Below are 26,208 nucleotides of genomic sequence, written 5' to 3'. Positions count from 1 at the left end.
CTGCGAAGACCCAGTTAATTTCTTTAGATAAGGAACTAATACATTAGTCTGGTGTAATAACCGGCAACGGCAACTTGCTGGGTCTGCTCTGGGAGCATCCCTTCCATCAAAGTCGGGAAGAGACAGGCAATTAGCTTGCAGCGCTCTTTACACAGCAAATGTAAACACGCTGCGTTGGGCCTCCTAAATTCACGCCGCTTTCATCCGCGGAGGAGACGGAGACTTTGATTTAAGCTAATTTTCCGCAGCCGGTATGATATACGCTGCGGCTGTCGGGCTGCCGGACGAGATCGCAGAGTTACTGTGGGCTGTTTGCTTCCTAAATCCCATCGGGTCTTAAATAATTTCAGACATTTGGTTAGCTCGTCCTTTTCTCTGGCAGCTACAGAGGCAGCCCAGCCTCGCCTGCCAGGAAAGTTCACAGTAGGCGCCTCTTTCAAGAACGGTAATGGATAGTTTAGATCAATAAACAAGAGATAACAAAAGTGAGAAATTAAAGGGAGTAGGGCTTAAAAGCAAACAAACCGGTCTGATCACTGCGGCTTTGAAATGGGTTTCATTATGGTGTGTTCACATCCAGAAGTCACAAGCTGGTGTGAAGATGAGAGCAAGGAAGAAAGCGCGGTCGAAAAGATTCCTATTACAGGTAGAAGTCACGGCTGCATATTAACCTCGAATCCAGTATTCAACTTGATTATATAATCAAAACATGGCATTTTAGTGGTCTGGGTCCACTAATAGTGAGTAAATTCAGCTACTACATACTGAGCGCAAAGATTAAACATAAGATCATAAAGTCCACGCTTATGTTAACGTAAACCAAGATGGAAAATAACAGTGCCTATTTAATTCCTTGTAGTCATGTTATACATTTAAACCGTGTGAATATCCTGTCATTGAGCCTTTCAGGTCCCGCTATCGGTGTTACAAAGGTCAGCCTCCGTGGGGAAGATGCAGTAATTATACAGCAAACTACAGATGTTTCTGATTTGATTCTTTTATTTTCTCGAGTAATTGAATGTGTATCATTAGAATAAGCGCGGGAAGAGCCCCGCTGGCTGGGGAGCCGTGCCGGTGCCCGTGCCGTGCCGGTGCCCGTGCCGTGCCGGTGCCCGTGCCGTGCCGGTGCCGCGCTCACAAGCCGCCTGATAACACCGCGTTTCCCGCAGTCGGGTGGTCCCGAGGCGCCGCTGCTTTTCGGGCCGGGCGTCAGTACCGCATCGGTATTCAGGGCAGGGCTCTTGCAACGAGTCCCAACCTGCTTTTCCCTGATTTTGGAAAGTGCCGGGCAGCTTCCTCATGAATGTTGATGTCTGGGTAAGTGTTTATTCATGCAGGTGTGTACCCCGGCACAAAGGTGCGGGGGCAGCTGCTTATGCAACGCTTGCTGTTGCTTTCGGCTCTTTACGGCTTCGGAATAGCCTGTCTGTCGGGCAGCAATTCATTTCTCTATAGAGGTTTTCCTCTGCTGCTTTTCGAGCCTCATTTGCAGCTGAAATATAAACGTGTGCTGCTGGTATTCCTGAATTATGCTGCAGCAATGATATTCCTATGTTAGTCCAATAAAACTTAGATGTATTTTTTTTTTCTAGAGAGTAGAATGCTTTCCATTTTCCTGCTTCCTAAAATGTTCTTTGGTCACACGACAACATTTTTTAAAACATGGATGGCATTGGTTTTTCAGAGGAATTAGAAGCTAGTTGTATCTTTTTCATGAAACAACACACTTCTCACTTGAAAATTAATCTAAAATTGAGCACGTCTTGGTGTTGGCTTGGTGTTGTTTGTAAGTGAAGAGATTCCAGTTGGGGGGGAAGGACGGGAGCAGCGTCGGGAGCGGCGGCTCCTCCAGCCCGAGTGGCTCAGGGGTGCTGGCCCCGAGTTCCCATCTCCCGATGCCAGCCCCTCTGCTTTGCTTCTCCCACCTGCAGTTTTGGCTCGTCGGTGCTGGTTTTAGCGATGGCTTTTCGGGGAATCCTTGCTCTCAGCTTTTCGTGCTGGGGATGCCGCGAGGCCGCTGCCTGCGGTGGGTGGCGCTCACGTCCCCTTCTCCCGTGGGTTTCTGGCCCCGTGGCCGTGCAAACGCCGGCGTGTGTTGGTGCCGAGGAGCTCTGCCCAGCCCCGCGCTGACGCCCGTCGCTCCTGCGTCGAGCCGGCTCTCGGAGCGCGCTGCGTTTACGGCTTGCTGCGGTGTGTTTTCGGGAGCCGGCGGTCACGCTGCCTCCAGGAGTGAGGCTTTTCATATCTCACTGGAAAGCAAAGCTGCTCCTTTCAGCTCCGATTCATCTGCAGCCCGTGATCTTCTCCAGGCTTCTCGTTCTCTTCCGGCTCCTCGCCCTTGCAGCCTGTTGCTTTGTTCCCTTTTGCTCAGCATTATTTGCTGCAGGCTCTGGCCCTGGAGCACTGAAATTGTTCGGTGCCTAAAACGGAGGCAGCATCTCTGTGCGTTGTCTTTTAGGCTCAAATTGGAGGTTTGGCTTTGCGTTTTTAGATGAACCGGTATTTAATGTCTGTTCTATACGTGACCATTTTGCTGTACAACTTTTTCTAAGCTTAAGGGGTACAAACTTTGGTTTTCCTCGGTACTTGCTGCATTCTTTAAGGGCTTTAAGAGTTGGTTGGGAAGCCTTGTGGCTCGTGGGTTTTGGTGGACTTGCCGGTGAGGGGTGTGATTCCAAGCAGCCCCTGTGCTGGCGCTCTACAAGTGTGGGCTTGCGTTGTTTGCCTTCTCCTCCGGAAGAGCAGAACTGAGCCGTGCGGTGGTGTCGAGCGGTGTTTGTGGGGGGGAAGGCCTGCGCTGGCCCAGCGGGGTGTCCCCAGGGCTGGGCTGTGTGACGGCGCGGGACGCCGCTGCTCCCGGTCCCTGTCCCTGTCCCCAGCCCGCGCTGGGCTGCGTTTGGGACGGTCCCACCAGCGAGGAGCTGCCTGTTAACAGCGGTCTCGTTTCACGCCAGGTTGTGTGGGGATAGAGGAGGATTTGTGGACTCGTTCTCTCCACGGATGCTTTGTTTTTTTACCTTGGCAAGACATGTAAGAGAGATTGTTCAGCTTTTTGCTCTTCCTGAGGTAGGTGAATACTGTGATATTAAATAGGATAAAGATACATTGTTTGCTGTTTTGCTGGATGGTTCTTTAAGACTCTCATTTATGAGCAGGCACTGCTGATTTTATTGAAGGGGCAGGTTTGTTAAACGTAACAAAACCGGGTTCTCTCCCTACCCTTCATTTATGTCATTGATTTAATTAGATGCTAAAGCTGTAAAGCATTTTAATAAAAATGGTGTTACTTCTCCACTCATCAGGCTTCACTTTCACAACATCTCGAATGTCACCTTCCATCTGCTCTCCAGGTATAAAATCTGTTATGTTGAAGGAGGAAAAACCCTCTTAAGAAGAGGAAAAAGAAATATCAGCCCTTGTTTATATATCATAGGGGAACATGAAAGGGCACAACTCCAATTCTGCTTTCCTTTTTAGGTCACCAGTAATGAGCCAATAATCCCGCCAGCGCTTTCCCGTGCCCACGCGTCCTTCCCGGTGAGGTCTTGCTTTGAGCTTGAAGTTAAAAGGTTCCCGAGGTTCCTCTTGGAGTGCACTAATAAAGGCATTAATAAGTCCACCCAACTTTTCGCTTCATTTGATATCAACCCATTCGCAGCTGCTCTTACCGGAAAAGTTCATCCGCATGGATTAATCGCTGCTGTTGTGGTCCCGCAGAACGAGCGTGGGACGGTGTAAAATTGCACCTTTTGCTTAAATTGGTTTGGGTGGCGTACTCCTGCAGGTGACACTTCACACTGCTCCCCTGGAGTTCCTGGGGGACCTCGGCTCAGCATTTCCCGTGTCTGCTGGTCATCCCCGCGTCTGCTCTTGAGAAGACGGCATCGTAGGCTGGTCTATTATTACAATAAGAGTATTTCATCCTTTTTTTCATTTAGAGGGAGGGAGGAGGTACTCGTTGGTATTTGACCTGCCTCGGGGTGCTGGTTGCGGCAGTGTTCGGCTCAGGTTTTCGTTTGGGTGTTTTTCCATGTCTTTGCTCTCCAAAGCGCACATCCTCTGTGGGGTTTGCGGTCTCCTTTCTCCGCTCTCGGGATGCAAGTTCTCCGCTTTCTGGGCCGTGTTAGAGCTCTGGTTGGCACGGGACGCGCCAGGACTCGCGGATGGGAGCGCGGTGACCGTTGCGGGGTGGCTGCCCCCCACAGCCGCAGGCCCGGCCCAGCCTGCCCCCGTCAAGGCGCTGCTGACTGAAGTGTAGTGACAGCGGCAGTACCCAAGCTGCTAACTACCGCATTGTTGATAAAAGCAAAGTTCCTCTCGCTTGCATACGCGAGGAAGATGCAGGTACATGTCTGGGCTGCGTCTGCAGAAGCACCCCCAGCTACCTCTGTTTGCGTACGGGATTGTTGGTTGTTGTTTGAAATAACGGATGATGGCTCTTTATGGCTCCTGAGTGGTGTAGGGAGAGCGCTCGTTCCGCTCCCGGTAGAGCAGCACCTGCTGCTTCTGCCGCTTGCTTACGCGCTCCTCCCTTGGGTTGAAGGTTCTGGTTTTGCTCACGGACGGCGCGGGCTGAGTGTGAACCCCGTGACGAGCACAGCGGGATCCCCTTCCCAGCCTGCTCCTGGAAAACCACCAACCCCACCAGTTTCCTTTCCCGTCTGCCGACATGCAGAGTCAAGTGCCTGGAGATCGTTCACAGGAAGGCGATTTGGTGCCTGCAGGTGACTGTCCTAGTGCTGGTTTTGGTGTTGAACAGCGTGGGGCTGTTCCTCGCGAGAGGGGCGGCACAGGTAGCAAAATGGAAACGCTGCAAGCACAAGGCCAAGGGCTGCCTTCGCTCCTCCTTTGCAGAAACTGCATCGTGTCACTTCTTTTGCTGCTGAAGTGGTTGGCTGTAAATTAACAGACGCTGCAACCTCAGCCATAGTGGGGGCGCATGGAGTGAAGCCCATCTTCTCCGTGCTGCTCCAGGACGTTCTGGGTCAGAGATCACTTCAGCTCTTCGGCAGAGCAAGATAGTAGTGGTTCATCATGCACCGGCAGTGGGTTTTTCCTGGAATTGGTCACTAATGAAGAAAAACACGCCTGTTTTGTTCAGGATGAAATCTCGTAAGCCGACACAGAAGTCGCTGCGACCTGTGCCGACTGCACAGTGAGTTCGAAGCAGGCGGGTGGAGTGTGTGACTGCGGGGCCTCGGGTCCCGTGCGGGTCCGAGCGGGCGGGACGGCGCGCGGGGAGGAGGTGCCGGCAGAGCTGCGTTGGTGGGACGCGCTTCCCGTTCGCTGCGGCTTTGCTGGAGCAGCTGGGTGAAGGACTTGTCCTCCTGATCACCCCGAGTGGAGCTTCGAGCCCGGTGTGATGGAGTTTGTTCAGCTGCGTCCGCAGCTCCGGCCGTCCACCCCGGGGCGGTGCTCGGCCAGCGCCAACAGCTAGGCCTTGTTTATCGTTTCACTAATATATATATCTCTATATGCAAAGTAGCCTCTTAAGTGGGATCTGTACTTGGGCATCGTGTTCTTTGGAAATGAGTACAAAGAGTGCAATTCCAGTGAATGAATTCATTTACCTCCTGTTTTGTTTTTTAAATCAATCTACAGAATGGGAATGAGATACACAGGGCGGGGAGGGAAGGGAGGAAAACTGGATAAAGGAGTTTGGAATAGTTGAGTGTTTGGCTGTTTAAGGCGTAAAAATCCCAGGATTTGTGTCTCCCAAATGCAGCCCTGTTGCAAGATAGTGGTTGAAAACACTGCTGTGTCAAATAACAGCAGCAGAACTGTAACTGTCTGAAACGATGGACGTTTAAGGGGAAGGAGAGTGAAAATAGCCTGGCTTCCCGATTAACTAAAGTAGATGAGAACTTGAGCATTAAAAAAACCCAAGTAAAAAGACTTCAGCAATCCCTTAAGTTTTGCTTAGAGTTGCCGTGGTGCAATATGGCTCGTAAGAGAATCTGTGTTTGCTCTTTTTTCCCAAAACGGGGTAAAATGTGCAAAACCATCACTATTCAGCAGAAATCATCATCCCATAACTTGATCAACAGCAAGGGCGGCTGTTTTCCTCTGGGTTTCCCCAGTTTCCACGTGGCGTTGTGCAGACAGCTGTGCGGCTGCTGGGGACAGGGCTGGGGCTGGGACTGGGACTGGGGCTGGGGACAGTGCTGGGGACAGTGCTGGGATTGGGACTGGGGCTGGTGCTGGGGCTGGTGCTGGGATTGGGACTGGGGCCGGTGCTGGGGCTGGTGCTGGGCGCTGGGTTCCAGCCCTGCTGGAAGCTGACAGTTGTTGCTCTCACTTTGCAGGCCGGGCTGCTGGCGATAATGGCTCCGAAGCAAAAAGAAGCCAAGAAATGCGTTTGGAAACCAGTTCTTCCTCAAATGAAAGGAGCCCTCCCTTCCCAAGGTAAAGCTGTTCAATCCTTTAACACTTGAAATGCTGCAGAATGAGAAACACGCAGAGAAAAACGCTGAAGCTCCAATTATTTTATTTTATTTTGCTCGTTTTGGGGTTAAGGTTCGTATTTGTTTATGTAATGAAACATCTTGAAGTTTGGTACACCTCAGAAAATATTTGCGCCAAAGCCAAGTGTTGTTTTGCAGCTGTTGTTTTCTCATTTTCAGACTCAATTGACATGTCAGTGAACCACACATTAGCGCGTACAGCTGCTCTCAGTAGGGCTGCTCGGGGGCCACACAATGGGGCTGCTCAGGAGCGGGGCAGGCAGAAAACACCGATTCTTCCAGAAACAGAGCCGGGGTTCTCCTCCCTGCGCCCGGGCAGCGCTATATTGGGTACGGGGGTATTTATCATGCATCTTGCTTGCTTTCAAGAGAAGTTTGATTAATGGCCTCGCACGTACCAAAGGGTGCAGTTTGTTCTTTTCTTTAAAAGCAGAAAAACCATAAAGTGTTGTGTTTTGCGGGGTTGTTGTGTGTGTTCTGACGTGCAGCGGCTCCCTTGGGTCCCTGCGCGGCTGGCGGGTCTGGTTGTACCCCGAGGTGCTGCTGCGGGTCCGGCTGCGCCGCCGCCACGTCTTCAACCTCTTGTTCTGGAGCTTCTTTACACCGTTACCAATGGGCTCAGTTTGGATAGGAGACACAACTCCAGTTCTGCGAACTTTGTCTAAAAATCAGTGTTATAATTCTTCCAGTCCCGTAACTAAAGCGAAGCTGTGATACGGTGTTGATGGATGACGGTCGTGCTTTTGTTTAGCATTAATTCTTACAGTTTATGTTCAGGCTATCTTTGTTAGTTTGTTTGTTTTCCCAGTTTGTGCAGAACTTTCGTTGTTGCAAATGCTACCTTTCGCTAGGAAATGCAGGAGTGCTCCCATATATGTATTTTTAAACATTCAGGTTGCAGCCATTGACTGCAGGCCCAGGACAGCAGGAGAAGGGCCAGGCCCTGAGAACTTGCTTCCAGGATCGCTGTTAGGCGTCTGGATAAAACATGTGCAGTTTAAAATGAAGCTGCTTTGTATTTTTTAGAAAAAGTCTCCCAGCTTTTTCCCTTGGATGTCGCAGCACTTGCTAATAATGCCTTTGGCGCCTTCTGCCTTTTTCAGATGCTGTTCATGTGGCGTACGTGTTTTTATTGCTGTTTTTTTCAAACTCTCATTTGCGATACATTTTAAAGTAATCCAGTCTGCCCTGTAATTTGGGGAGTTTCAGCGCCGAGGAGCGAGCGTGCTTCACGCGCTGGCGCACAGCGTGCTGCGTCAGCAGAGGGGATCTCGTCAGACGGCTCGAAGTCACAAGTGAGTCACAAACCCCGTGGGCTCGCGGGGCCGCGGTGGTTGGGTGACATGGAGCCCCGGCCATGGGACACTGTGGGCCACAGAGCAGGCCGGAGCGCAGCAGAGGTTTGCAGGACACGTGCGGTTCCCTCGCTGTCTGGATCGGGGTTTGCAGGACAACGTGTGGTTCCCTCGCTCTCTGGATCGGGGTTTGCAGACCCCGTGCGGTTCCCTGGTGCTCTGGATCGGGGTTTGCAGGACACGGCGCGTTTCCCTCGCTGTCTGGATCGGGGTTTGCAGACCCCGTGCGGTTCCCTGGTGCTCTGGATCAGGGTTTGCAGGACGCGGCGCGGTTCCCTCGCTCTCTGGATCGGGGTTTGCAGACCCCGTGCGGTTCCCTCACTGTCTGGATCGGGGTTTGCAGGACAACGTGCGGTTCCCTCGCTGTCTGGATCGGGGTTTGCAGACCCCGTGCGGTTCCCTCGCTCTCTGGATCGGGGTTTGCAGGACAACGTGCGGTTCCCTCGCTGTCTGGATCAGGGTTTGCAGGACCCCGTGCGGTTCCCTCGCTCTCTGGATCGGGGTTTGCAGGACAACGTGCGGTTCCCTCGCTGTCTGGATCGGGGTTTGCAGGACAACGTGCGGTTCCCTCGCTGTCTGGATCGGGGTTTGCAGGACACGTGCGGTTCCCTCGCTGTCTGGATCGGGGTTTGCAGACCCCGTGCGGTTCCCTCGCTCTCTGGATCGGGGTTTGCAGACCCCGTGCGGTTCCCTGGTGCTCTGGATCGGGGTTTGCAGACCCCGTGCGGTTCCCTCGCTCTCTGGATCGGGGTTTGCAGACCCCGCGCGGTTCCCTCGCTGTCTGGATCGGGGTTTGCAGACCCCGTGCGGTTCCCTGGTGCTCTGGATCGGGGTTTGCAGACCCCGTGCGGTTCCCTCGCTGTCTGGATCGGGGTTTGCAGACCCCGTGCGGTTCCCTGGTGCTCTGGATCGGGGTTTGCAGACCCCGTGCGGTTCCCTCGCTGTCTGGATCGGGGTTTGCAGACCCCGTGCGGTTCCCTCGCTGTCTGGATCGGGGTTTGCAGGACAACGTGCGGTTTCCTCGCTGTCTGGATCGGGGTTTGCAGACCCCGCGCGGTTCCCTGGTGCTCTGGATCGGGGTTTGCAGACCCCGTGCGGTTCCCTGGTGCTCTGGATCGGGGTTTGCAGACCCCGTGCGGTTCCCTGGTGCTCTGGATCGGGGTTTGCAGGACCCCGTGCGGTTCCCTGGTGCTCTGGATCGGGGTTTGCAGACCCCGTGCGGTTCCCTCGCTCGCGCTGCGCCCGCCGCAGTCACTCCTGGGCTTTATGGCTTTTACAAGTGGTCTCGAAACACGCTACTTGAGAATCAACGTAACTGCGCGGGGCTGCGCCGGCGCATTTATAAATTCTCCTTTGCCGCGATTTGTCACCGAGCTGATGAGTGACCCCGGCAAGGACCCCGCTGGACCCAAATACAAAACATGGCTCCTCTGATGTCCTCCAGACAATAATTATGATGTGCCAGTTAAGCCCAAACTACAGCTGAGGGATTTCACTTTAAAGCGGAGGCTCGGGCGCAAAAATGCATTTATAGCTCTTTGTCTGGCACCTCATTATGTGTGGGCCTGATTCATTAAGTAATTGGTTTGCAGTTGTTTACATGAGTATTAAGGCTTTCTATTCAGCAGCCTTTGAGAGATACATTGTGCAAATGTTGCATGTTATGAATGCGCAATGAGGGGCCGGGGCCCGGTCCCATTGGCCAAACACTGCGCTCTCTTGAAAAGCAGGAGAAAGAGATTGGGTGCTGCTTTGCATAGCAATGACTTTCTTAATAAGCTTTACAGATTAATACACACAAGCTATAAAAGATGCAAAGAGATACTCTTAGCACATTTATACATGCTCATTTCACTATTATGGTACTGGAGACGGGAAGAATTGAGGGCTTTCATATTCGCTTTTTCAGTGCATGTCTTCAGTGCATGAGACTTAATAGAATCCGGTGTTTATTGTATTATAAATCACGGGGAAGTAGGCAGATCTGCAACAGTTTATTATTAAAGATTCTTTCAATGTAAATCTTTTTCTGCCATTGTATTTCCTACAGCAAAATCATTTTGTGGTTGAGTGGGGATGAAAGGCATAATGTACGAAGGAGTGAGTCTTAATAGGAAGCTGCTCTCCGAGTAAAGACCACTTGTTCCCTTTTGTTCGGCGGTGCATGCCAGAGCTTCCTCTGCTCAGCAATGTCCTCCTGCTCGGCCCCGGCTGCAAACGCTTCTCCTGCCTTTACGGGACCGAGAGAACGCTCAGGCGCGGAGACGCGGCCCTGGCTGGAGCGGCTGCCGTTCTGCAGCGCTGGAAGCGCCCTCAAGGACACGGTTGCTCGGGGACGGTATCGGGAGGCCGGAGCGGGCGTCCCCAGCGCCGTGTGTGGCATCGCCGGCGCTGCAGCGGTGGCCGCGGCCAGTGGGGGTCACTCGCTTGCTGGGTAATTCCCCGCCCTTGAGGCGAGCAGTTTATGGCTTTCTTTTACTTGGTTGCGCTGTCTCATTGCAAAATAATCTGGAGATTGAAGTTGCGCCATCAACTGAGAACCAAAGAGCAATTTTAATTTGCGAGGACGTAAACATGGTGTAAAGTATTTTAAACTTTGATTAATCTGTCTTCCGGAAGTAATCTGGCCTGCTCTCTGAGGGCTGGTCTATAGTCGAAAGCCGCCCGTACCAAACACAGATGTAATGATATGCAAATAAAAATGGGCAGATTATAATTCATCCTCTTAATTATTCTTGGGGGCGATGTTCCGCAGTGGGCGCGCCGAGGTGTCCTGGCCAGCGGGGGGCACTCGGGCTCCGCGCATCCCCAGCAGAACCAGGGGGACACCACGCATCCCCAGCAGAACCAGGGGGACACCACGCATCCCCAGCAGAACCAGCGGGACACTGGGCGTCCCCCAGCAGAACCAGCGGGACACCGCGCGTCCCCCAGTAAAACCAGTTCAACACCACGCATCCCCAGCAGAACCAGGGGGACACCGCGCATCCCCAGAACACCAGTGGGCCACCGCCCGTCCCCCAGCAGAAGCAGGGGGACACCGCGCATCCCCCAGCAGAACCAGTTCAACACCACGCATCCCCAGCAGAACCAGCGGGACACTGGGCGTCCCCCAGCAGAACCAGGGGGACACCGCGCATCCCCAGCAGAACCGGGGGGACACCGCGCATCCCCAGCAGAACCAGGGGGACACTGCGCATCCCCCAGCAGAACCAGGGGGACACCGCGCATCCCCAGCAGAACCGGGGGGACACCACGCATCCCCAGCAGAACCAGGGGGACACCACGCATCCCCAGCAGAAGCAGGGGGCCAGGGCTGAGCTGGCTGGGCGCAGCCCGCCCTGTCCGGGGTGCGGGAGCGCTCAGGGATGCGCTGCCGGGGGTGCGGGGCAGCGGCAGAGATGCACCCGGGACCCGGCCGTGTCCCGCGGGTTTGTCCTCCTGCACCTCGGCTCTCTGAGCACTCCCAGAGCAGCTGACTGTAAATTCAGGCAATTTTCTGATGTTACGGTGTTTCTGCACACTTTGTGTCCTAAGCCCAACCACGCAGCTGGTGCGGGAGCAGTGACGTTGCAGCAGGGACGCTCTGAATATCGGCGAGGAATGGATGGATCGTGGGGAGAGGCAACAGCGTCTCCCCAAACCCGCTGCCTTTGTTGCACAGAGGAAATGGAGTTTACTCCTGCAGCGAGGTACAGCTAAACACAGAATGGTCCGAATTGTAACTCAGTCTACATATTTGCATCCTAAAGCAAACATATTTACAGTGTAATTACTTAAATTCGATAGTACTACTGCAGTTCTGGCGTGGTGAGTGGAGTGCTTGGTCTGTCCCGACTTCCCAGGCTGGGGAGCGCTTCTGTGACACCCATTCCCAGTAAATCTCACCCCGATCCGCGACTCTGCGTCCTCACGGGTTGCCGGGGAGAAGCTTCCTCGCTTCTCTCGCTGAGGTTAATTAGCAGTTAGCAGCACCCTGCCCAAAAGCAGCAGCGGTTTGTGCGGGGCGCCCGTGTTCCCTAGGCCGCTGCGCTCGCCGTTTTCTGGTCAAACTTGGCATTTGGGAGTTGCTGTTTCACCCTGGTGCCCGGGTGGGTTTGTTGGCGTGGGTTTGGTTCGGTTCCCCCTCCCCTTGATGTGTGATTAGTTTTGTGTCTTTTTTTTCCTTGGCAGTTGTGGTTTTAGTTTTTTCACTGTGTTTGGGCCTTTTTTTCACTTGACACTAAAACACGAAGGTTCAACAGGTGCTTTAGCAAAAGCTCCTGAGGCTGCAGGAAACGTTCTCAGCTGTTTTCAGTGTCCACCTCCAGCCGCTTGGCTCTTGTTGCTCTGGCGTTTTCCTCTTAATATTGAGTTTCTTTGCAGAGGGAGAAATATTTTCTTGGAGCTTTTCTTGCTGCAGCATCTCCGACACAAAAAGGCTGTTTCATCAGAGTGAAGGAGAGATTAAAAGGCCCTTTGAAGTGAAACTGGTTTGGGTGTTTTCTTTGTTAGAGCCTAGGTTCAGTTTGGAATTATTTTAGGGAAGCAGCAAATGTGTAAATGGATATGGAAGGGTCACGGCGGGGGATTAGTCGAGGCGGTGGAACCGGCCTTCTCCATTTATGCCCCTCCAGTTTCTCCGCGGAGGTCCGTGCGGTCATTGTGTGCTCGGCACACCAGATGATAACTTCCATGATTGAATTTGCCCATTTCTGAATACAAATGCAGTGCGGCGCGGGGCTCGTCTTGCATCTTATCAGCCGTGACTAACACTTCAGCCGTGGTTCCAGCGTTCTGTCCCCTGTTACAGAGCTGCCGCGCCGCGCTCTCCTGTTGGCGGAGCTGTGATTGCCAGCGGCCGAGCTCCGCTCTCCCCGTCTCCCCAGGCGTTCCTCCGGTGCCCGCAGAATCAGCGGCTCCGTGCTGCTCGCGGAGCGGATCCGGAGTGTGGAGGGTGAACAAACGGATGGGGTTTGGCAGAGCACAGACATCCACCTGCCCCTCCCCCTCAGCACTGACCCTTTTCTTTGTGGGAAGGTGTCCAGACCTTCCCCCAGCCACGGTGGTCCTTGTCACCACCGCGTGACCAGCCCTCTCGTGTTGGACGTGGGCTGGAGCCGCGGGGCGAAGCGGAGCAAACCTTCCCCTGCGGGACCTGCCGCGGCTGCGCAAGAGGCCCCGGCGCCTCCATTCTCAACCAGGGGAGACGGCGGAGGCGGCAGACGCCCGATCCCGTCCCGCCGGGCTCCCGGGCGCTGTGCGGCCTGTCCCACGCGTCGCCTCGCGATCTGGAGTGCAGCAACAGGTGTGCGTGGCTCTGCGCCCGGCGAAGAGCGGCGCGGCGCCCGAGCCGCCGCCTCTGGAGCGCTTTGCCGGGCTGGGGTGCGCGGGCAGCTCCGCGAGGTCCCGCCCAAGCCAGCAGCGGTGCAGGGTGCTCAGCGGTGCAGGGTGCTCAGCGGTGCAGGGCGCTCAGCGCCGCAGGACTCAACCCAGAGGCTCTGGTTTAACGCGCTACTGCCAATACCCGCCAGTAAACGTGCCTGAGGAGAAGCTGGAGTGTAACGCAGTGCGGGGTCTGACTCAGAATAAAACGGAAGGCATTCGGAGGGGGTGCAAACAAACCAGATAAACACTGGAAGGCTAACACTTCAAAGTTCCGTACTTTGGGAAATAATAAGTTAATAATTACTTATGTCACACCGTTAATACTCAGCTGGTGCTGTTAACTTGTTACTAGTGATTAAGCCTCAGTTTGGTACCTCGGTTGAACTTGGGCTGTGTTTGATGCTCTGTTTCTGGGAATTTTGGTGTATCTGCAAAGAGGGAGATTGTGTGCCGGTGGTGTTCTCAGCTTGTGGGCAGGAATACGGTGCAAACAGTGGGACTTTCTGTTGTGCCGAGGCTGCCCCGCGGCCGGCTGGACCCACTGGTACGGGGCAGGCGCCGAGTCGGCCCCGTCTGCGCTCTGCGTTTTTGTGTCGCCTTCACAAATGCCTCCACAATAGCGGTCAGGATATTTTTAACTCCCCGCTTCAAGCAATTATGTATTAGCTGCCGTGTCTTTAAACGAAACGCAGCAAACTGCACGAGGTTGTTGACAGCTGATTGAGTCCTGTTTGGACTGCGGCAACAGCTTCACGTTGCGGGTTGACATTTGCTTATACTTTGTCTGCACAGTAACGTCACAAATCTCTCCCATTTGATCTTCCTGATGAAAATCCGCTGGAGCTTTAGTTTTAGAGCTTATTGCGGGACTGTTAATATAACAGTTAATTCTCCTCCATCACTGCCCCTCCGCGATTATTTCCCAGCACCAGCACAATGCGCACGCTACACACAAAAGATCAAAATGATTCCAGCTTGTTTGAGGGGCTCAAAAGGGCCTGTGCGGCTCAGACACAAGAGCGGCGTTTAGCAGAACCGCGGCGCGGGAGCCGGATCAAAGGGTCCCGGGTGGGCGGCGCGGGGAGGTGCGTGGCGGGGGCGCGGGGAGCTGCGCTCGGTGCGCCGGGGGGGCTTTCAGTGCAACGGGGGTCGTTTCTTCGCTTCCTCGGTGCCCCCTGACGGGCTGCAAAGGGCGGACAGAGCTCTGATGGGTACCCTCGGTTCCCTACTGGTGTGAAGCAAGGAGGGACTCTGGTCACCCCGGGACAGGGTCCCTCCCGCCCGCTCGTCTCGCCACCTTTTAGAAGACAGAAAGGCGAAGAAACCCATGATAAAAAAGCAGTCACAGGAGTTATTGATTTATTTTTTTTTAAAAAAGCATCTCACAGTTGTGTTGTTGTTGGTTTAAAGTTGACTTACACGCTCTTAATTCCGTGACACTGTGCTGATTATTTGAAATCGTTCTCTTTTACAGGACTGAAATCAAGAAGGGAACGGTGACCGCTATAAAATCCAAAGGTAAGAACGCAGTGTCGCGCTGGTTACAATTAAACATCCTTCTAAGCAGGTCACGCGTTACCGTATTGAGGAAACGCATCCGTTGCTCCTCGCGCCGTGCCGGGGCGCTGCAGAGCGGCGGTGCCTGGGACACGAGTGACAGCCACACGCAACAGCTCTTGTCATTTACTTTTTCCCCCCTCACCCGCAGCGTTCTGGGGCGAATCCGACGACAGCAGCTCCGAGATCGAGGCCGCTTTGCGCCCACAAAGCCGCAGCCCAGAAGCAGACGAATTTGATGACTTCTACGATTAAGGTTCCCCCGCTTGCTTTGGGGAAGAAATAACCAATCTCATCGCGTACGTGTGGAGAGCGCCGCTGTCTGAAGCGCCGCTCACCACAGTCAAGCAGAATAGAAATACAAAATAAATATTCTTTGGTACAACATGTGGCCTCCTTGTGTGTGTTTTCTCGCAGCTGCAAAGTGTTCCCCGGGTCTGACGGCAGCCCTGCCCCGGGAGCCTGAGCCTTTCTGTGCTCTGCTCCAGTTGGGGGATAAAGGAAGATGTGTCCCCAGATGTCCCCTGTGTCACCTCAGGGCTGCCGGTGACCTCCCTGGGCAGGGAGCTGGGTCCTCCCTGCGTGCCGCTGCTGCGGCCACAGCGCTTGCGGAAAGCGAGCGAGCATTGTGGCTACGCATACATCGGCTGGCACGTTTGATCTTTATCTGCCTCTGCAACAGATCAAGAAGAAGAAATGCATAAAACGTGCATTTGTAATTCGGCACACTTTGGAACAGAGCGCCATTTGCATGTGGCGAGCCCCACTGCTTTTCCGCTTTCACTTGCTTTGTGAAAATCCGTGCTGGCGTTGCTGCGCGGACATCACAGCAGCTGGGTGGCTCTGCGAGCTTCATGCATTTTTAATTTCCTCCTTTTAATTCCTTTTATCTAAAATTAAGTTCATTAAACATGAGATTTTCTTTCGAAGGGAGAAACCAGGGGACATATTAAAAAAAAATAAATCTGTTCATCGTTACGCTAAGTTCAAAGCAGAAAGCAGCACCCCAATTAAACTCGGCTGCAAAGCAGAGCTGCAGCTTTGAATGCAGGCACCGATCTTTGGGCCCAGTCCATCAAAAACCATTTTAAAATGGTGAAGATGTTCAGTTCAGTAAAAGAGCGTGTAGTCTGAGACGAGCTCGAGAGCATGGAGTAAGGCCCCGGTGCAGCTGTGTGCGGGCTCAGCGTCGGGAGTCCCCACAGCTGGGACAGGGGCTGCGGCAGGACGCGTCACCAGGGCTGCTGGCACCCGACACTCGACTAAAGGACTAAAGCCGGGCTTTACTGACGGCCTTAGCGCCCTCCCCGCTGTGCCAGGGTGTCTGTGCCCACTCAGCCACAGGCTGTTTTGGGTTACGGCTCCTGCGATCCCTCCCGCGTAAAATCCCCCGTGTGTCACCCACGGGGCTCCACGTGTCAGACCGAGGTTCGTCCGGTAAAACGCTCCCCAAAGCCCGGCTGGGCGGCACCGCGGCAAACCCGCCGTGCTCCCGCAGCGCTGAGCGACGCCGGTTCCCGACGCCAGCCCGGTTTGCGTCCCCGTGCGCGACACGAGGCGCCCGTCACCGTCCCCTCGGCCCGGCCGCACGCAGCCCTGACAGGTGACAGATGGCGGGAGCTCCGCGCTCTCGGAGCCGCCGCGATCGCCGCGTTCCTCCGGAGCAGCGCCGATTATCCCCACATTGTGCACAGGCTCATTAGACGCACAGCATCCTGCCACTCAGCTTCATTCTGCTCCTTCACAGCTGTCACCCCGGCAGCCCGGAGACGGTGACAGATGACGGTGACGGACAGGGGACCGTCGCCCATCCAGCCGTCACTGATTGACATCAGCACGCCGCTCAGCTGGGAAACGCTGTAAGGAAAAGGTTTTCACTCCCACCGTGTACCTGCAACCGCCTGCTGCCGCCGTCCTTTCTCACACGTTGTACACGCACGTTGTGAGGTGAAACTTCGGCTCGTGACCCCGTACACCTGCAGGAGAAACGCGCTGGCACCTGGGGGCGGACAGAAAAACACCGGATATTCATAAGGGCTTTATTTTTTGGCAAAATGTAGATTGACTTTTCAAGGAAACGTTTGTTGCAGCATCAACTGTTTCAGCGCTTGCTCACACAAATCATTGTACGATAAGATGATCGCGATTCTTCCGCTACTGCCACCATTTTCCGTGGGTTGTTTTTTGTTTGGTTGGTTTTCGTTAGCATAATCAGACAAACAACAGGCTGCCCATAAACACAAGCAGGTATGTTGGCGCTGAGCTGCCTGACTCCACACGGAATTCCGGGGGGAGCAGCAGCAAACTTCCACCAGGGCACTTTTTGTGAGGAACAGGTAAAGGACAACCCTTAGCGCCAATATGAAGTTGCTGGGGAAATTTATTCAAGTCACAGATTTTGTTAAGAGGAGCGACGACAGAAAATGGCTTAACGGCAGCTCGGAGTAAGGAGAAGCGCAACACTGGGTGCCGGTGTCCGCGGGGAAGGAGCGAGGTCCCGCCGCGGCCCCGGCTCGGTAGCGCCGCGGAGGTCCTGCTACTCCCGTCACGGACTCCCGGGCGGGTCCCGCGCCCCGGCCGCCCGGCGCCCGCCCGGCGGTGACGGGACGCGCGGGACCTGCCCCCCGCTAACCCCCGCTAATACCTCAACGTTTAATTCCATTTAGCACCGTCGAGCTTCATAGTATTTGCTTATGCGGCTGGCAAAGCGGCGGGACGGGGTTCTCCACGCTGTGGGTGAGAAGCGCAGCATTTTGGGTTGGAAAAGCCCCTCGGGATGACTGAGCCCATGGTGACCTGGCACTGCCCCACGTCCCGAGCCCCATGTCAACCCCTCCAGGGCTGGTGACTCCAGCACTGCCCTGGGCAGCCTGTTCAATGCCCCACAGCCCTTTGGGGAGAAATCACCCCAAATTTCCACCCTCACCCTCCCCTGGGCAACCTGAGGCCGTTTCCTCTGCTCCTGGCGCTTGTTCCCGGGGAGCAGAGCCCGACCCCCCGGCTCCAAGCTCCTGCCAGGCGGGTCTCCCCTCAGCTCTCCAGGCTGCGCTTGTCACTGTCACCACGGCGCCGTTTCTCCCTCAGCCCCGCTGCCCCTGCCGCCCTCCCGAGTGCCCGGCGCCCGCTCTGCGTTTAAGCGCTTCCAGCCGCCGGCAGGCGGGTCTCCTCACGGAGCCGCGCTGGGCGGGCAGGCCCGGCACGCATCGCGGCCTCGGGCCTTCCCCTCCGCTCCCTCTGCGCCCGGGGAGCCCCGGCACCCCCGGAGCGGAGGCGACACCACCCGCCCCTCACAGCGGACACGGGGAGCCCAGCCCGTTCCTCTCCGCTCCCCTCAGGCCGCCATGCCCGCTCCGCCCTGCCCGCCTCTAAGATGGCGCCACCGCCTTCGCCCCAGGTGACCGCGCCCATGGCTCCCCGCGCCGTCCTGTGCCCCGGAAGCGTCACCCTGTGCCCCGGAAGCGCCTGTGCCTCGCCCGGTGCCAGCAGGCCGCGGAGCCGCCGCCATGGGGGTGCCGGCCTTCTTCCGCTGGCTCAGCCGCAAGTACCCCTCCATCATCGTCAGCTGCGTGGAGGAGAAGGTGAGGCGCCGCGGCGCGTGGTTAGCGCCCGACCGGGCGGCAGCTGGTGCCCGCGCTGCGCCCCTGCAGCCGCGCCCCGGCAGCCGCCGCTCTGCTCCCGGCCCGCTGCTCCGTCGGGCGCTCCGAGCGCCTTTCCGGGGGCTGAGGCGCTTTCGTGGGTTGTTTTCGTTTGGTTTCTCGGCCCGGCTGCTCTTGTGTTGTGGAAACAGCGGCTGCGCCGGAGGAGTTAACACGCGTACTGGGGGAACGGGGGCGTTTGGAACAGGGAACGGGGGCGTTTGGGAGCGGGGGTGTTTGGGAACGGGGAACGGGGGGCGTTTGGGAACAGGGAACGGGGGGCGTTTGGGAACAGGGAACGGGGGGCGTTTGGGAACAGGGAACGGGGGGCGTTTGGGAACAGGAAACGGGGGGGTTTGGGGCTGGGAATGGGGGGTGTGGGGCAGGGAACAGCGGGTTTGAGGCAAGGAACAGGGTTTTGGGGCAAGAAATTGGTGCTTTGGGGGCAGAGAATGGGGGGTTTGAGACAGGGAACGGGGTGATGGGGGTTTTAGGGGAAGGGAACGGGGTTTTGGGGCAGGGAATTGGGTTTTCCCTGCAATCCTCCAGTTCGCAGCCGGTTCAGTGAAACGCGCTCCCCGTCCCGGCGGGGCAGCCTCTGCCTTTGTGCTGCTTTGGGCACAAAGAGCCGCTTTTGCGAAAGCCTTGGGTAAAACCGTGCAAAGAGGGAGCAGCCGAGATACTTTGTGCCGTTGCCTGTTTTGGTTCTGTGCGTGTTCTTTGTAAGCCACAAGCTGCAGCAAGCTCCGGGGCTCCCTGAAAACCAAAGTGTCGAAGGGAGCGAGGAAGTGCAGGTGTCAGGGTTAGGAGCTGGGGGAGCAGCCTGTTGTGGAGCCGAGCAGCTCCGGGGTCTGCGAGGGCAGCGAGGGCAGTGCCGCGGTGTTTGGGAAGAAACTGGGCCGTCCTTTGTAGCCGACGGGTTTTATGGAAGACTAAAACGGTATCTTGGTGTATGCGTGGTGATGAGGGAGAAGAGAGCAAAGCGGCGGAATCGTGTATCGACACTGGGGGTTTTTTGGCTGCGTTATGACCTGCTCCCCTTCAGCAAGGTTTCGGTGTATGCGGATGGATCAGGTTTAGTATTCAGGTCCTGTTACAGTCGGGGTGTAATTGTGTTTCAGATTAAAGCAACGAAACAGAATAATGGATTTGGATTAATCAGTTAAAACTACGAGTCACTTCTTTGCTTTTCTTACACTTGTGGTTTCCATTGGCCTCAGCACGATGCGTGCAGTTTACTTCACCTGTAGCTGCAAGAAGTGAGTTTCTTGCTCGGGTGGGTAGGTGAGATCTGGGGGTTTGTGTGCCTGGGGGAGCTGTCACGGAAGCAGCTGGTCTGTGGGTTTACACGCGCGTGTTTACAGCTGGCTCTGGGGTGAGCCGTCTGCAGCTCGCAGGGGGCGTTCTGGTTGCTTTACCCAACTCCTGGGCTTTGTGTGGTCTCTGGTGTGACCTGTTCTGAGGATCGGGGCGACACACAGTTCAGGGGATGTGAGGTACGGGTGTCACGTTTGCATCTGCCAGAGAAGGTGGGCGGCAAGGGTATTGGGGGAACTGGAGAACAGTGTGTCTGTACCAGCTTCTCCCGGCTGGGGCTGCGGGTCTGCACATCACTGACGTCTGAAGGATGGGGTTTGCGTGTGCTGCCTGTTGATTTGCTTCATCCCCTTTCACCCGAGCGGGAACTCCCCAAGAGGAACGGTTTGGTGTTCTGCGTACAGCAGCATCCCGCCCGGCTGGGCGGGCCAAGCCGCGCACCCACCACCTCCCCTTCCTCGCCTCAGAAGTTCATTTCCGTGAGCAAACATCTGTTTCACAGCAGAGTCAGGCCGCAGAGACAGCGGCTTGAATACTCCTGTGTTGTATTTGTACCCGTGCTGGCAGGAGAGCCCCGGCGCTCCGGGAGCGCGCGGTGACCTTGGCAGCACTGTCCTTGTGATCTGAAGGATACAGGTGGAGATTTGACACTGTAAAGCAGGTTCTTTTACAGGCTCGTCTTTACTGTGAATGGGCGTTCTCTGGTTTTGTCTTACGAGCTTGTCCAGCTGTTTCTGGATAATGCTTGAAGATCTGCCTTCTTTAAGAGCAGTCACAAGTTAAACAGCAAACGTGTCTGCACAGTTGTTGTTAAGAGCACAAGACTTATCTTTTCCATCACACCCGTAAACATTCACATTCATCTCTATGTGATCAAAACTGCTCTAATATTTAGGTGAAATAAAGGTTTGTATAGTCTTGGTTTGGCTGAGTTTGTGACTGTATGTCCCTTTTTGTGTTTAATAACTGAGCTTGTAGCAGTGAGTGTTCTGCAGTAAGGGAAATGGAGAGACGGGCCGCATTCCGCGGGGCCAGGCTGGATTCACCGTAGCTGCAGTGTCACTCTCTGATGTCCTCGTGCACGTTGCTTTGTTCCAACTTAGGAGCGCGTTGCAATTACAGTAAGGACAGCGCACTGGTAAATCATATTCATTACATTTTTTCTATTCAAATCTGGCCATAAATTTGAGAGCAGACGAGGCCCGTGGTGAGAAGCTGTAGTTTATCTTACCGCAGGTGAATTTAAACTTCTCTCACGAAGTAATCAGCTCTGTGTGTGTTTTAGGATTGCTATAAATCTCCCTAATCAGAAATTTTGTATCTCCTGGTAGCTTGTCTCTTTGAAATACTAAAAAGTTGATCCATGTTCTCTTACCTTCCTCGATTATTTCTTTTTCTTAAATCTGATTAATCTTCTTCTTAAGCCGAGCAGGAAGAATAAGAGGAAGATCTTGAAGATAATATAAAATCCAGGAGAGAATATTCTTAATCAAATTCATCTGAATTAATAAAGCTGCAACTAAAGTATCATATTTGAAGATCTATTTTCAATGGTTTCAAAAGAGGCCGCAGATTAAAAGTGAACAGTTTAGCTGTATCACAAGAGATATCACTCCCAGATACTTAAACCTTTTACAAGGCTGTTACATTAAAAATCTGATAGGTTTATGAGGATGTAGCGGTGAAGTTGCTGACATGACGGTATGCAGATGAAGACTGGATGGCTTTTTGAGGCTGAACGAGATCACACTTACTTTGCTTTACCTTCGAGACTAAGATCTGTGGCAGGGATGGGTTTATTTTCCATATCCCATAGCCGTAAGCCTCTGGTACCTTCTGGTTGGCGGCAGCTCCGGCAGGAGGTTGGACGGAGGGTCAGGTGGAACGCAGGGCGAGCTCCTCGTCCCGTGGCTGATGGAAACCAGGACGACGTTCTTTCTTTTAAGTAATTGTAGGTCTTGGTTGCCCAGAGCGGCTTCATTAGAACTGCACGGTACAGCTCCGTTTCTGCTAAAAACATGTGATTCGTGTGTGTTCTGGAAGGTTCTGTAAAGGGAGCAAACAGCGGTCAGGGTTTCGTCTGTCGGCATCTGACTGGTTTGGGTGAATAGTATCAGAAAGATGTGAATTAGCAGAGATTTCACCTGTTTTAAAGAAGTGAAATAGGCGGACTTAATGTCCAGTTACTTAAAAATGGCTTCCCAAAATTGCCATGAAAGAATTCTGTGCACCTGTAACGAAATGTCAGTACCAAATGAAGGCTTATTTTGCTTTAGAGGTTTTAATTTTTGCCCTTTACGAGTGGGCTAAGTTCAGCTAGTTCTGCTGCTACGCTAAGGAACGTTGTAAGGAGGCTGGTGGTTCGGTCTGTTGGTGTGTTGGGCTTTTCTCCCTGCGCGTCTGCCGGTTTGAGCTCTGTACCAGGGGCATGGGGAGCTCTGTACCAGAGGCATGGGGAGCTCTGTACCAGAGGCATGGGGAGCTCTGTACCAGGGGCATGGGGAGCTCTGTACCAGGGGCATGGGGAGCTCTGTACCAGGGGCATGGGGAGCTCTGTACCAGGGGCATGGGGAGCTCTGTACCAGGGGCATGGGGAGCTCTGTACCAGGGGCATGGGGAGCTCTGTACCAGGGGCATGGGAAGCTCTGTACCAGGGGCATGGGAAGCTCTGTACCAGGGGCATGGGAAGCTCTGTACCAGAGGCATGGGGAGCGCTGGGCAGCGAGGCTGCGGGTGCGCGTTCAGGGGAAACGATCCCTGTGGGCTCTTCAGCTGCCCACGAGTTTCACGTGAGTGAGAGAACCAGCAAAGTTCCTTCAGATGGGTCAATCTGAGGAACCGAGTGTTTAAAGACAAAAGGTTTTGATGCTTTTTGTTTGCCATGACAAAGTTATAGCGCTGCATTATAAACTTGGAAGTCCCTTTGCTAAATTGTGAGGGGTCAGTATGAAGAAGAAGAAGAAATTCCTTTATTGAATGACGTGAGGTTTGGAGACTTCTTGTTTACAATACATGCCGACCCACAGGAAAGAACTAACTCTGCTTTAACTCATCAGAATAGTTGTGCTAGTTTGTAAGCGTATTTATTTTGTAAATATAGTTTATTTTTTAGTAGTGTAAGCACACTAAGCACACATCCACAGGTAATTCTGTGGGTAGCTCATTGCTCTCATTTTTTTCTACTGCCATTGAAAAAACCAAACTCTGATGAGCCTGTACGTTAACACCTCTGTTGGTTATTTGCGATACTTCTCTAACCAAGTACTGAAATACCTGTTTCGATGGCATTTGCAGGCTAAAGAGTGCAATGGTGTCAAGGTTCCAATCGATACCAGCAAACCCAACCCTAACGAGGTGGAGTTCGATAACCTCTATCTGGACATGAACGGCATCATTCACCCTTGTACGCATCCAGAGGACAAGTAAGGCTGGTTTTTTGTCTCTTTACAAATAGGAGTTAATTGATAGCATTTCAGATGTTCAATTGAATGCTCTACGTTTTAGGCCAGCGCCCAAAAATGAAGATGAAATGATGGTTGCGATTTTTGAGTATATCGACAGGATCTTCAACATCGTAAGACCACGGCGACTTCTTTACATGGCTATAGATGGAGTAGTAAGTATGGCTATATTTAGTTCCCTATAACAGCTGTTTGTAAAGCTGGGTTAGATGCTGGCTGCTCATGAGATGCTTTGGGAAGTCATTTTCTAAAATGGAAAACTACAGGTAAAATATACTGTTAATTTAATTTTGATGAGGGTAACTAAAACTGTTGCTGGGTTTCATTGTCCACGGGGCTATATGAGCTGGCTGATGTATCACACTGTGGTCTGAGCTTGGCTTCTGAAGAGCAGAAAACTTCCCTAAACCAGTAACACTCTGAAACCACTAATGTTGTGTGTGTTCGGTAGTAATCTGTGCCGGAGGCTGGGAAAAGCTGAGCACGTTTAAGCAGATGCACTTAGACTGGGCACTGGCTGGTTTCTACTGGGGCTGTTTTTCTAGGCTTTCCAGTTTCTCAAAGGTAAAATGAGTATCACTAAGTAAAAAGATTTTTCACCTGAACTCAGGTGCAGGAATTCCTACCATATGTGCGTACATGGCAGTAATCCCAACTAAATGTTGATGTAACATTTTAAAAACCCCAACACGCCCACCATAAGTAGGAGGTAACTACTGTCTGCCGCAGTCTTTTTATTTTCAAGAGAGTTATGACCGATGGCTTGTTAGGTGCTCCTATAATCACAGACTGGCCATCTCAAGAGACTTGTCCTGGCTGCCAAAAACAACTAGCAGAAGGGAAGCAATTGTCCCAGTGCGATAACTGAACCAAAGGAAGCAATTGTCCCAGTGCGATAACTGAACCAAACATTACGACTCCCCTTCTAGGCTCCACGTGCAAAAATGAATCAACAGCGGTCCAGGAGATTCAGAGCATCAAAGGAGGGCATGGAAGCTGCTGAAGAGAAGCAAAAAATCCGACAAGAAATCCTGTCAAAAGGTAGAGTTGTGGCCATATCTGAGGTCGTTCAAGTGAGAGTCACCTTGTTTGGTTTGGACGCTTCGGAAAGGGTTAGAAAAGGGGTGTCTTACTCAGTGGATACTTGTCTGTGCATTACTAGGAGGAGGGGCCAGCAAGCCTACAGAGCTACAAAGCAAGCCTTCCAGAGTTAAGAACTAAGATAAAAGCAAATGTCACTTTTTTCCTTCATCTGTCTCCTGCCCAAAATTGATTTGTGTTGAGTATTCTTAATTCCTTTAAAAAAAAAAAAGGCAAGAGAAAAGCAGAGATAAAGGTAGCAGTGGGAAACAAACCAAAACCCTTATGGAGACAAGTATGAACTTGTAGGGCTTGATGAGAGGAGAGCTGAGGCTTAAAACCAGGGACCGAATGGAAATACTCCAGCCCAGGAGTAACGACCCGCGAGCAAGGGCAGTTACGCGGCAGCGGCCGCTCGGAGGCTGGTGGAGAGCCCGCGGCGGTGCGGGTTCGCCGGTGTCGGCGACACGGCTGCGGTGCGCAGGGCGCGTGTGCGGCTGCAGGACGCGGGCTGGGCTGCTGTGGACCCCAGGTAGCGAGGGAAAGGAGCACAAAGACTTGTTTAACGTTTCTTCCTGTAGCGTTCCTAGACTGCGAAGACCCTTTATGAAGCTCAGAGATGAGAGAAGTTGGTGTAACCCTGTTTGTGAGCCCAAGTGAATAGATAGTGGAAACGTAGGGGAGAATATGTAAGAACATAATTATTTCCTAATGTTTTATCTCATTTAGCAAGCTCAGTTTCTTTGAGATTTCTTTCACAGTCTTTTGACAGAATAGGTAGTGAAATCGCTTCTCTGAAATAACAACAACGTTTGTAAATGTACTAATACTTTATTTTAAGATGGAGATAATATAATGGTAAAAGCCGTTTTAATTTGTTGTGTTTTTTTTTAACAAACTAACTCCCAATGAGTATTAATTGTTACCGGGGGAGCCATCCCGGTTTTTATCATGCAAAAATGTTTGTAATGTTCCATGTTGATCTGCTTCTGTTCAATGTTTTTATTGCTCTAGGTGGCATTCTTCCTCCAGAAGAAGTGAAAGAGAGATTTGACAGCAACTGTATTACCCCGGTAAGTAATCCCGCACTTTAACCGGCAATTGCCAGTGTCTGAATGAAGGTCTAAATTGTTTTCTTCCGTCACTTTTTAGGGAACTGAGTTTATGGACAATCTTGCTAAATGTCTCCGCTATTACATTGCTGACCGCTTGAACAGTGACCCTGGGTGGAAGAATTTGACAGTAAGTTTCACAGTTTCGTACTTGAGGAAAATGAAGGTGATGTGTTAGGCTGGGATATGATTGAAGAGCAGAAGTTTAACAGTGGGCTCATCTCCTGGCACTGTCCTGTTATTAACCAGACCGGCGTGCGCGCTCTGCCGGGAATTCAGAGGCACAGTTCATCCTAATAACACAGTCCAGCAGCACCATTTGTTTGGATTTCAGTTAAGAGCAATGAAAAGGTTTGATAGTAGAAGCCACAGTTTGACATAACGGGAGGCAGGGTTTTTTCTTCTTTTGGCGAAAAGCCTCGAGATACGCTCTACATGTGTTATTTTCACTATTTCTTTTTGAAGTTGTTTGCTACCTCAGGTAGACTGCATTTTCTCTGTTATTCTAATGATGGTTGACAGGCAACAAAAATAATACGTATCAGCTTTCTGGACTTTGAAATTCTGTCCTCCTGTTCCTCAACCACTTCACTGCCACCCGGTTTTGTCCCTGACAACCCCGCGTTTGCTCCGTACAAGAGGGCAGAATAGTCAGCTGGTTTATTTTCCATAAGTTGGCTGTTAAAGTGGTCTAATTAGAGGGCAGTTGACTCTGCTTAATTCCCTCCATTAGCCGTGAGCTTACGAACGGTAATGCTCAGCTGGACGTGGGGTAAGGAAGTGTGTAATGTGATAATGTGTCGGCGTATCCCAAGATCCGAGGGGAAGCGGGCATATGGCCGCTTTAGCTGGCAGTTCTT

The 26,208-nt window shown here is 53.0% G+C and overlaps 2 protein-coding genes across 25 annotated transcripts in view; both read left to right on the top strand.

Moving 5' to 3' along the window:
- The window catches only part of KIZ (kizuna centrosomal protein), a 113,808-nt gene extending 98,678 nt beyond the window's left edge, over positions 1-15,130 (top strand). For 7 of the 23 annotated variants that reach the window (XM_065059469.1, XM_065059470.1, XM_065059471.1 and 4 more), the window contains 2 exons: positions 6,306-6,405; positions 14,661-15,130. In XM_065059469.1, coding sequence (XP_064915541.1) covers positions 6,306-6,405; positions 14,661-14,982 — 422 coding nt within the window. In that variant the 3' untranslated portion in view covers positions 14,983-15,130. Of the gene's footprint in view, positions 1-2,954; positions 3,914-4,543; positions 4,725-4,854; positions 5,156-6,305; positions 6,408-14,660 lie in introns of those variants that run through there. The other 16 variants (XM_065059480.1, XM_065059475.1, XR_010471841.1 and 13 more) reach the window with 15 other exon arrangements.
- Positions 15,131-18,164: 3,034 nt separating this feature from the next.
- XRN2 (5'-3' exoribonuclease 2) overlaps positions 18,165-26,208 on the top strand; it is a 37,322-nt gene continuing 29,278 nt past the window's right edge. For both annotated transcript variants that reach the window (XM_065059465.1, XM_065059463.1), the window contains exons 1-6: positions 18,165-18,321; positions 22,990-23,117; positions 23,200-23,311; positions 24,086-24,197; positions 25,251-25,309; positions 25,389-25,478. In XM_065059465.1, coding sequence (XP_064915537.1) covers positions 18,247-18,321; positions 22,990-23,117; positions 23,200-23,311; positions 24,086-24,197; positions 25,251-25,309; positions 25,389-25,478 — 576 coding nt within the window. In that variant the 5' untranslated portion in view covers positions 18,165-18,246. The remainder of the gene's footprint in view (positions 18,322-22,989; positions 23,118-23,199; positions 23,312-24,085; positions 24,198-25,250; positions 25,310-25,388; positions 25,479-26,208) is intronic.

Source organism: Columba livia, chromosome 3 (genome assembly GCF_036013475.1).
Source record: "Columba livia isolate bColLiv1 breed racing homer chromosome 3, bColLiv1.pat.W.v2, whole genome shotgun sequence".
Classification (NCBI taxonomy): domain Eukaryota; kingdom Metazoa; phylum Chordata; class Aves; order Columbiformes; family Columbidae; genus Columba; species Columba livia.
The sequence above is the reverse complement of the archived record's forward strand: the minus strand, read 5'-3'. Positions and strand labels throughout refer to the sequence as shown.